Here is a 12,337-nt window from a genome sequence, read left to right on the forward strand (position 1 = left end):
TTAAGCCAAACTAACAATGGTTTAATTGATCACTTGATAATTTCTGTTACTTTCATAGTTTTATTAGAAAATGTTATCAACTGTGTCAAAACATAAAGAGCTGTTACATTGGTAAGTATGCAAAAGTTACTTCATTCAAATAATTTCAACTGTGACGTGGTCCTAGTTTTCGATGATAAACTAGAACATTTTGAACAACCTTTGCAAAATGACTTGCACCAATAAATGTATTAGCCTGTCAGAGTAATAATTTCAAGATTGTACACTTGTTTTGGTTCACAGAGCAATGGTGTCTGTGTGTAGCAGTCACAGATGTAAACACAATTTAAAATGGAGCTTCTCATCAAGTTCCAAACCACTCACGAACTAACATTTAGAAACCTTTACGGACTGAATTGCTTAAACCTAGGTTGCTGACAATCTGACCAAGCCTCTTGGAGAGCTGCAGATTTGAACCCATCCTCTTCTTTTTTTACATCTTAAAAAAGCATGTGACTGTTGCTCACTATTCCTAGAGTAGCATAGTTCCTTTGGCACAACTACCACTGACATTATTACTGACTAGTAAATATTAGAAAATCTATCTGTAAAATACTCACATAATGATCACTTATAGCCTTAAATGTGTTTTGTACAACTTCATAGCCCAACATGTTTCTTCCACTTGCACTGCATACATAGTTTTAAAATTGTATACTTTGAAATGAGTTTGACCTGAACAATTCTGACTGCATTATAGAATATACACATATATCTGGATACTGGCCCCACTCAAAATAAAAGATACTATATGGCTACAATAATATGACTGCCCTTTACTCCTTCTCACTTCATGTATTTTAAGGTACAGTAAGGTATGTGTCTAGATACCTCACCATACCTTTACTGATCAGGTATGGTAGATTGGTACAAACTCAATGCAAATACAATTCTAAACTAGATATGAAATGCATGCAAAGACCTGCACCGGTTGTTACCTTATCCTTGGTGAGTCTATGGTAGTCTCTCAAGAGATACACTGCTTTATCCACTGCCAAAAGGCCAACTGTCGTAGAGGGTAATGCATCAACTATTAGCTCAATTGTCTCATCTGGTCGAAATATGTCTTGTGATCGTCTTTGCATCACACTAACAGACACCTTCAGAGGAAAAGACACGCTTTCATTTTATTTATCCGAACAAAATAAGTAAACTATAAAGCCAGCAGTCAAAGTGATTCCTTGCCATGTATTAGAGGGGAATATTTATTGTAAAATGACACACAAGAATTTCAATATCTGACCCCAACAACCTTTGATCTCCACTAATAAGAGGTCAGGTACTCAGTAAGGTGAAGCTACACTCTTAAATTTAGGAATAAATTATGTTTACAAGGTTTCAAGACTTTTGACCGAGCTGGTGAACACAAGTGACCTTTCACAGCCACCAAAACTAACAGTCCCTTGCATTCATTAAGGTGGATCAACATACCAAGTATGAATTTCATCAAGGCTGCACTGTTAAAGTCATTGCACCTACAAATATTTTGACTTTGACCTCTGGTAACCTTTCACTGACACTAAAAACTAACAGTTCCTTACACTCATAAGGTCGATCTTCATACCAAGTGTGGAATTCATCCAAATACTGCTGTACAAGTTATCAATTTCACAAGATTTTGAGACTTCCACCTCTGTTGACCTCAAATGACCTTTGATCATTGTAGATAACAATAAGTGTTTTTAATCACTTAGGTAGATCTACATACTGAGAATGCGTCTAATGTATTTCAACATGAAAGGAAACCATCCCATTTTGCCTGTTCACCATAACAGAGAATTAAGGGCAGTTCAAGTGGTACTGGAGGGACATCTGAATCTACCCATAATCTTGCATCCTAGTTCATTAGCCCATGACAATTTTATGGCATTCACTGTTTGGTTATTTAGCCGAATATTTAGCTATTTCAGAGTTATACTTTTATTACAGCTAACTGTTATTATGACTAAGCTATTTTGATGCAAACACGATGGTACCCCATAGGACACAAAATTAAAACACCTGATTTGGCAAATAGTTTCGTGACTCACTAATTTCACTATATCATAGTTGTGAAGAAACTACTTGGCATAAAATTCATTTGAAGTGTTGGCAGACAGATTTATTTAAATAATCAAAAATGAGGTAATTAAGGAATAAATTTCCAATTTTACATCCAGACTTATTTCTCACAGTAATGGAGGGTCATTTTAGAGGGTAATGGAGGGACACCAACAGTTCTGTTGGTAAATATATGGAGAATGCTATTTCTCTGCTGTAATCAAATTCAATTGAAAGTATTTTAATTATCATGTCAGCAGTCAGATTAAACTAATTTGCACTTTTTGCTTAATATGGTAATGATTGCATATATTTGAGATAAGAAATAATTCAATGCTTACAAGAGCATCTCGATTAACTGATGTAATTTTTATTTTCAAATAGTTCACCAACTCTTATGGGTTGTAGAAAAGAACATTGATTCAACTATTTTTGTTTGCTTAAAAGACAAGACCTATGTGGTAAGAAAGGCCACTAGCAAATTTAATGAAGGTTAAATTAGGACCTTGGGTTTGTAAGATGAATTGTGCCACAATGTGTCCACTTTGATTTCTGCCAACTCTTTACCAATCATAAAGTTAAACTAACCCTTAATACATTTATGTGGTATCTTTACTGCACAGTGAGATGATGTACTGATATTGGGAACCAAGACATATCACAGCAAACACTACTGTTCAAATTCCTACAGAAATTTGGACACAAAAGAAATCTATTCATTTCACTGACCTCATGAAGAACTTATAGTACTTTCTACTAGCTGAAGTTGATTACTTTAGTCAGTTGACTTAGTGATTCCTTGCCACACTTTGTACGAGGACGATAAAAACACTACAGAAAAATTCTTATGTGTTGACTATTACTGATCAACAAGATATTTGCACAAATGTGGACCTACCTATCAAGTAAGAAGTTCATTATCGAAGCTTTACTTTTGCGGTTTATGTCTACATGGTTTTCAGACCTGCATATTAACGTAAATAAACTTCAACAAAGATGCTCCCATTGAGTTTAAGGTGCATGCTTAAAAAGTTCCAAGCCTTTGACCTGTTCAGTTCTCAAATGTCCTTTGACCCTCACAGAAAAGAAAAGGGTTCTTGTACTCAATAATATGGATCATATGTACTTAGTACGACATTCATCCAACCCTCACTTTAAGGGTTATCAGTATCAGGTTTGAAATGTTTTCATACTTTGAGCTGTGACATCCACCAGTTTTGATAGCATCTAGATGCACTCACCAAGGGGGAGCTACATACCACATATGAACTACAACCAAGAAGCACTCTTCACTAATTCTAATCTCTGTTGACCTCAAATGATCATTGACCTCTACCAATATCAATAGGGTTCTTGTACTCACTATGTTGGATCAACATAGTAAGAATGAAGTTCAACAAGTACATACATTTTTGAGTTTTCATGTTAACAAGGTATTTCAGACTATGACCAATAGTGACTGCAGAGACATTTGACCTCCACCAATTTCAATGAGGTACTTGTACTTATTTAGTTATCATGTTGACCAGGTTTTCTGCAGAAAACGTTACCACTCTTGTGTTTAATGAGGTGTATCCCCATCATATGTATGAAGTTTATACAAGCTTTTCTATGGGAGATATTGTGATTTCAAGGTTTTCAGATTTTGACCAGTGTTGACTAGTGATGGGAACATGGTACCGGGAACATGACAAAACAACGACTACATGGCCCAAGCCGTTACAACTTGGTTTGGAAATTCATAAAAATTACTAGCCACGTTCACCATTTGATGTTACATTTTTATTGGTTCTAGAAAAAAAGGATAAAACTAAAATGTATTCTTCTGTAATTTCATTATTTGGAGATATTCCCTTCTATCTTCATGTGATTAAGTGTAATTTTTTTTACAATTCCAGCCCAAGATAGTTTTGATCAACTACTGTATGTTCATTTACTTTTACATAAATGTGCACCATTTTGTTTACAGTCTTAACATATATAGATGTGACTGAAGGCCTGCATAGCCTATATGCGGAGTAAAATTAGGCTTATGTATGCTCCTATATTATACGCTGAGTTGGGTTTTAGAGTGAATGTATGAAGTTCATCCAAGCATATTCTTTGAGTTATCCTGTTTCAATGGTTTTCAGACTGTCACCTCTGTTGACCTCAGAACTCCACAGAAAAGTTGAAGGTGGATCCAAATATTAATTATAAAATTCATTAAAGATTTGCTTGTGGAGTTAAAGTGAGTTCATGGTTTACAGACTTTTACCTCTGTTGACCTCAAATGCCCTTTGACCTCTGCAGACAACAGTAGTACTCTTGTACTCAGTACAGTTGGACTCAGCAAGGTTGATCCATACACCAAGTATGAAGTTCATTAAAGTTTTACTTTGGATTTATCATTGACCTCAAATAGTCTCACACCAAAAATACATTTTGTTACTCACAAATGAGAATCTATTACTAGGTATGAATTTCATTCCACTTTTGATTCCAGTTACTTTGTTTATAGAGAATTTAGATTCTGACCTCTGGTAAACCCAAATACCTTTTGACCCTACAAAAAGCAATATGCTCTCGTACTGGTCAGGGTTTCTTGTACTTAAGGCATAGGATACACAGATTAAATATTATTTTTATCCAAGTTTGAAGTTTGTGGTTGTGGTGTTTACAAGGATTACAGACTTTACATGTTCAACTATGAACTTCCAAAAAACAATAGGGTTATTGTACTCTCAAAGACAGATCCACATTTAAAGTATGCAGTTAAAAAAACCCAACATGCAATGTGGTATTGTTACGACTAAATACAGCCTCTTGGCAACCAACCGAAAACGTATGTGAAAGCGTCATCTTTGAGTGATCATTTATTGTTAAGATATAGACAAAATGGCGACGAGGATGGGATATCTAAGTAGCCTGTGAAGATTGTTGGATCTTATAGTCACTTCTAAGCAGCCAGGAGCCAAAAAAATATGTGTGATGGTGAAGATTTTTCGAGATAACTTTTGTGAGTGCTAATTGTCAATGTGTTGTACCTGTGCAGTGCTGTATTGCATTGGCTAGGCCAATATACGTAATACAGTAGGTAATACCCTTGACTGTGAATAGTGTGAGAAACGTTACCTTACCAAAGCTGAACTAACATTGCTACTGGAGTTGTTTAGAAATTTTTGAAAGCAGAGATGGCAACTACTACATTGGAAGCCTACAATTCTGAGGAACAGTGGGGTTCCTATTGTGAGAGATTAGAACAATACTTCATTGTGAACGATGTGACCACAGATATAAAGAAAGTTGCAGTACTCATTGCAGCGATGGGGAGTAAGACCTACAGCCTGTTGAAAGACTTAGTATCACCCAACAAACCATCAGAAATGACATTTAAGGACATAACCGACAAGTTAAAAAATCATTTCAGTCCCACACCACCTGCCATGGCAGAGAGATTCAAATTCTATGCAAGAAAGCAGGCTCCTGGTGAAAGTGTTACGCAATACCTCGCAGAATTGAAGAGACTGGCTAGTACATGTAACTTCGACCGATTCCTAAATGATGCCTTACGTGACGAATTTGTGTTTGGGCTCAGTGATGAACATGCTCAGAGACGCCTTTTCTCTCGTGATGATAAGCTGACCTTGGAGAAGGCATTCAGCGAGGCGGTGAGTCTTGAAACAGCTAGCGCAAACACAGCAATGGTACGAGGTGCAGCAGGAACAGCTAATTCAGCAGTAAATGCTGTGAACATGGAGCATGTCAGATGTTACTGTTGCGGGAAGCCAGGGCATATCAAAACGGTTTGTAGGCACAAAAATGCAGATTGTAGTAAGTGTGGTAAAAGAGGTCATTTAGCTAGTCAGTGTAGAGGTAGGGATATCTCTGATAGGGCAACTGGGGGCAGGAGAATGAGGTTTTCAAAACACAGTGGTAACAAGTCCAAAAAGAAGTGTGATTCAAAAGTAAAATACATGGGAGATGAAGAGTCAACAAGTGATGATGATAAAGATAGTGATATGGACAGTAATGGGAGTAAAAGTGCTTGGCCAGTGTACACTATTAAAATTGCCCATGAGAGGAAAAGTGATGGTGATAAACCACTCATGGCAAGGGTGAAAATAAACGATAAGAATGTTAATATGGAGATAGACACTGGTTCAGGAAAATCTATCATATCCTACAAGGAATATAGACAGAGGTTCTCAAGGGCAAGGTTGAGACCTGTCCCGGTTCTCTTGAAAACAGTGACCGGGCAAAAGATAGATTTGTGTGGTACCATAAGTGTAAAGGTGGAATATAACAAGCAGAAATGTGTACTTCCTTTGCTGGTGATAAAGGGTGATAATCCCAGCCTAATGGGACGTGACTGGTTGTCAGATTTGAGAGTAGACTGGAAAAAGGTGTTTCAGGTCAACCAAGTAACAAAACTGACAGATTCTATTTCTAATTATGATGTTTTCAAGGATGACTTGGGTTGTGTAAAGGGAGTGAAGGTAAAATTAGAGCTTGTAGAGGGGGCAGAGCCAAAATTCTTCAAAGCCCGACCCATTCCTTTTGCATTAAAGTCTAAAGTTGGGGAAGAGTTGGAAAGAATGGTTCAGTTGGGAGTACTAGAAAAAGTAGATTACTCCAACTGGGCAGCCCCGATTGTACCGGTCAGAAAGCCTGACAGTAGTGTTAGAGTGTGCGGTGACTATAAGGTCACAGTGAATCCATGCCTAAAGATTAAAGAGTACCCCCTACCAAAAGCAAATGAGCTCTTCACAAAGTTAAATGGGGGTGAGAAATTTACCAAGTTAGATCTTACCCATGCATATCAACAAGTGCAGATAGATGAGTCATCAAGAGACTATGTGTGTATAAATACTCACCTGGGATTGTTTAGGTATACCAGGTTACCATTTGGCATAGCTAGTGCCACTGCCATCTTCCAAGAATTGATGGAGAAAATACTAAGTGGGTTAAAAGGTGTTGTGTGCTATGTAGATCACCTAATTGTGACTTGTGGTAATGACAAAGAACACATGGAAAATTTACATGCAGTATTAACTCGGTTAAGTGAATGGGGACTTCGAGTCAAGAAAAGTAAGTGTACATTCATGCAAGACACAGTAGAATATCTAGGGTTCGTGTTAAATGCTGAGGGAATTGCACCCACAGTCAAAGGTAGAGGCTATCATAAATGCCCCGAGCCCCACCAATCAGCAGGAGTTACACACATTGTGTGGTTTAATTAGCTATTACCGGCAGTTTCTGCCAAGTCTTGCAGCTGTAATGGCCCCACTAAATGAGCTTAAAGGGGACAAGACATTCGTCTGGACCCAAGAATGTGAAACAGCTCTAAACGAAGTCAAGCAGCTTTTGAGCTCATCCAAAGTTTTGGTACACTATGACCCAAGAGGTGAGCTTCATCTTGCCACAGATGCCTCACCAAGGGGGGTGGGAGCTGTTATATCTCATATTATTGATGGAGTGGAGAGGCCAATAGCATATGCTTCCCGTTCTCTCACTCAGGCAGAGAGGAACTACTCACAATTGGAAAGGGAGGCGTTAGCTATCATTTTTGCCACTAAGCGTTTTTCACCAGTATTTGTTTGCATGCAAATTTACCTTGCTGACAGACAACAAGCCATTAAGCTTAATCTTTGGGCCTAAAAAGGGCATACCAGTGATTGCAGTGTCCAGGCTTCAGCGCTGGGCAATTATTCTCAGTGCATATAATTATGACAAAAAAGTATCAATCCACAAAAGAAAATTCAAATGCTGACTTCTTGTCAAGACTCCCTATTCAGGATCACAATCAGCAGTCAGCTGATACAGATTTTTCAGTGTTTTGGACAGATGAGGCAACAGCAGTAAATATAAATCAAGTTAAGAGATTGCCAGTTAGTTCAAACCAGATTAAGACAGAAACCATGAGGGATAAACATCTCTCAAGGGTACTGTATTTTACTGTCCAGGGGTGGCCCGAAGATTTGACTGAAGAATATACTTGTTGGAAGAGAAAGAGAGATGAATTAACAGTGGAAGAGGGATGCCTCCTTTGGGGTTTAAGAGTTGTAATTCCAGACAAATTGAAAGGAGTTGTGTTGAATGAGTTACACAAAGAGCATATTGGTATTGTGAGAATGAAATCATTGGCCAGGATGCATGTTTTCTGGCCAAGGATTGATCAGGACATTGAAGAGATGGTGAGAAGTTGTAATGTGTGCTCACAACTGGCTGATCCAATTAAAGCACCAGTTAACCCCTGGATATACCCTTCTTGCCCTGGGGAAAGAGTGCATATTGATTTTGCAGGTCCTTTCTTAGGAAAGATGTATTTACTAATCATAGATGCACACTCAAAGTGGGCAGATGTAGTGGTTATGGAAAGCACTACTACTGAGTGCACCATATCAGCACTCCGCAAAATATTTGCAAGTTGGGGACTTCCCGAGCAGCTGGTTTCGGACAATGGTCCTCAGTTCATTTCACATGAATTTGAGACCTTTTTGAAAGAAAACGCAATTAAGCATGTCAGATCCCCTCCCCGACACCCTGCCACAAATGGTGAAGCAGAAAGGTTTGTAAAGACCTTTAAGATGGCAATGAAAGCCTCAAAAGGTGCAGCCGGCTCCATCCAAACAAAAGTGGCACGGTTCTTACTCTCATATCGGTCCACCCCACATACTCTCACAAGGAAAACGCCCACAAAAAGGTTCATGGGTAGAGAAATTAGGACACGCCTTGATCATTTGAGGCCTAATCTGGCCAAGGCAGTCAGAAAGAGGCAGAGGGGGGATGAACCCAAAGCACTGCCTAGGCAACTGAATTTAGGAGACTCAGTCCGGGTTAGGGATTACAGGCTGAATACTGAACGTTGGGTAGAAGGTGAAGTAGTGGAAGTACTTGGTCCACTTACATACAAGGTTCAAGTAGAAAATAACATTTGGAAACGGCACATTAACCAGCTTAAAGGAAATGGTGTCAGTAAGGCTGCTCAAGACTTTTGCAGTGAAAGTTCACCAGAACAACTTGCCAGATTTCAGTCAGATGAACATAGGGACCTGACTTCATTGATTCCCTTGTCTCAGCCCATACCATCGGTCTCCCCAAACTTGACAACTCCCACTAACATTTCAGTTGATCAAAAGAAGGGGGCCCAATCTCCTATTCTACACAGATCCCAGAGACAACCAAAGCCCAAGAAAGTGTTTGATTTATAGCATGTATCTATTCATTTAAGTTTTGTGATTTTTGGGGATGTTAAATCTTTTCTATCAGAGGGGGGAAGGTTGTGGTATTGTTACGACTAAATACAGCCTCTTGGCAACCAACCGAAAACGTGTGTGAAAGCGTCATCTTTGAGTGATCATTTATTGTTAAGATACACGACATGCAATATACACACATACATGCATACACACACACAAGCATAGAGCATGCCCTTTGGTCTTCCACACAGAATCCACTAGTATACATCAAATATGTTGTATCCTAAATTGACATTTGCAAAGTGTTTTGTACAATCTATGATGGTCCAAAAACCTTGAAAGCAGGCCTTGACAAATATTTCTAAAAGTACTCGCCATTTGGCGACTGTGACTAAAAATCTACTGGCCAAAACGCAAAATTCACTCGCCACTATATTCGCTGTTCAAGTCTACATAGTACAGATCTACAACATCATTCCTCTCTGTAAACAAAGGTTAGGCACTTAGGCAATACATGGTGCTACTTTACTGCACATTGGAAAATTATGTTTCTGTGCAGTATGAAATTTAAACTTTTTCCACCAAAAGTAAGTGATGACCAAAGTAAACAATGTCACAGAATCCAAAATTGGCAGCTAGGCCTACTGTAGTGTCTCAAACATTTAAAAATAAAACATCTGCAACAATACCTACAAAGTTAGCTTGGCTTCTGTTACATTGGGGCTCCTCGAGTACAAACATATACTATACAGTAGTTACGTGTGCGCGATTCCTAAGCCTATACAGTACCTCAATGCTAATATGAATGGCTACTCCAATAGCGCAACTTTGTACATTTTCCCAATTATGTATCTTTTGTTTTAGCTGCAGATTTGTGTGCGAAAAATATCACTTTTACTCCATTATACTGCCTAAATCAAAGCAATTTATTTTATCCTACTGTTGTTCCATGCTTTGTCGTCTAAAATGTTCTACCAAAATGACAGATAATCGTGTATCTTGGATTGTTTTCTTCAGATCAACTCTTAAGCGGTCTTGTGTCATTAACTTTATTTAAATTTAATATCGCGAAACTCGAAATAAATGGGTCACAACTTGTTAAATTTTTTGATTATAGTAACTTAATGTTCATATATCTAAATTTCAGATGGGGATTTCCACATGTTTACTGTTAGTAGTCTACTTGGATCGCTAGTACTATACTCTACTGTGTAGGGGTTGCCTGCGCATAAACAAGCCATCGTGATATCGATGTTCAATAAACTTTTTTAATTGGTAGAGAAATTAACATATAAACACAACATATTTATGAATGCCTTTAAAACACATGTTCTTTGTAAGCTCAAAACGTACCCTGTAATAAATTGTTATATAAGAATTGCTTTCACTGTATACGTTTATAAATGCTCAGTGAAGTTTGTGAAAAATCTCTGTACATGAGACCTTCCTGTAAGTTCGCCAAGGTACTGCTTTCATTATTCTGTGAAATTTTTTGTACTGATAGCCTTGCTAATATTGGGGTTTGACTAGCCCACAAGTCACTCGCCAAAATGTTTAGCGTAGTGCATTTTCTGTTCGCCAAAGTTAAAATTCAAGTTGACGACTGTATTTGTCAAGGCCTGCTCACCATTCCATGTGTTTTGTGTGTGTTATAGATTATATTCAATCAACTTTCACTAACTGTTCTTTGCCTTAACACTATTCTTAGTAGTGATCCATGGCGATGATGTAATGGTGGTGGTTTTTATATGTGTGTTTGTATGTCAATAATTCATTGGCTGCAGCAATGGAGCTAAAAATTTACAAGAGGGTACTCACCTGATTCTCACAGACTTTTTGAATCTCAATCCACAGAGAATCAGCTATAACATGCCCATGTTGGTTGATATAATAGGCAACAATACGGGCAGAGGGTACCATGTCATATGATACAGGTATTCTAAATCCCTGTAAGTTATCAATGCGACTGTTCACTAGACCCGCATGGACAATGCGGCCTTTAGTCAGCACCTGTCATGGGATCAAAAATACTATTTTATTATTTATTAAATCTCTTATATGTTTAGGTAGGAGGTCTATAAGCCATGCAGTAGATGATAATGACAATTTAAAGGACCATTAAAATAATAATAGAAAACCTTTAATTAACTTCAGTCTGACACTTTGCTCAACACACTACGTACACCTCATCCTCAAGTTTATGAACTTGGTAGGTTGGATGTTGTTCGTGCAGATTGTGTCTTATGTTCAACATACTTATCACACTCTATATACTCAACCAGACAACCCAGTGGCTATGTGATTTCTTGCCAAAAATATTTCACTCAGTTAATACCTGATTGACATCACTAATTTGTCCAAGGAAATTACTTAACCAGGAGTGAATTAAATAGCTAACACCTTTGTAGAGGAACTTGTAATACCCATTTCTTTAACCAACCAAGTAAATCACTAATAAGCATTGTACAATATATTCTTATGCCAAAATTTCCTTATGTCAAGCATGCAAAGCCTTCCTGTGTTATCAAGAATCATAGATAATGCACAGCCTAGTCTTGTAAAGACCCTAGTATATAATCTAGTGTACCTTCCTTTTCAAAAAGCTATTTTCCCATATCTATTTGCTGTACTGCACAGAGAACGCCCGTGGCAACGCTTTAATTTAACACTAGGATCTTGCACATTTCTCCCAAGCTATCTTATGTTTTCCTTTGATTTTGGCAGATTTGCTTCGGAAAAGCGAAGAAGCCAATAAGGTTTGCCAATTGGGCCCACTTTCCCCAAAATGTTTATTCACCCCCTGCCAGAACAATCACTTGGCCTTAGATTGGTTTGTACACCGCGAGAAAGTCTCTAATTGCTGTTGAAGATATATGATCTCACATGACAAGTAACTTTGTAACAATAATATGAATAGAGATTTTGTGGTTTGTATAAGTTCACGCCCATCTTTGGAGAAATGTCCAAGACGTTTGTATCGGACAGATCCTCGAGCGTAAAATACGGTGGGCGAGCAAATTCGTGGTAGGCTGAAATGGACTCTGAGGCATGTACAGTTTGTACGCGAGAAAAAGAGT

The 12,337-nt window shown here is 38.0% G+C and overlaps 1 protein-coding gene across 1 annotated transcript in view; it reads right to left on the minus strand.

Moving 5' to 3' along the window:
* Positions 1–12,337, minus strand: part of LOC139980118 (complement C3-like) — an 89,386-nt gene that overhangs the window by 46,484 nt on the left and 30,565 nt on the right. The window contains exons 13-14 of the mRNA XM_071991507.1: positions 11,079–11,270; positions 978–1,139 (exon numbers count right to left, since the gene is read on the minus strand). Coding sequence (XP_071847608.1) covers positions 978–1,139; positions 11,079–11,270 — 354 coding nt within the window. The remainder of the gene's footprint in view (positions 1–977; positions 1,140–11,078; positions 11,271–12,337) is intronic.

This window comes from Apostichopus japonicus, chromosome 14 (assembly GCF_037975245.1).
Source record: "Apostichopus japonicus isolate 1M-3 chromosome 14, ASM3797524v1, whole genome shotgun sequence".
NCBI classification, from domain to species: domain Eukaryota; kingdom Metazoa; phylum Echinodermata; class Holothuroidea; order Aspidochirotida; family Stichopodidae; genus Apostichopus; species Apostichopus japonicus.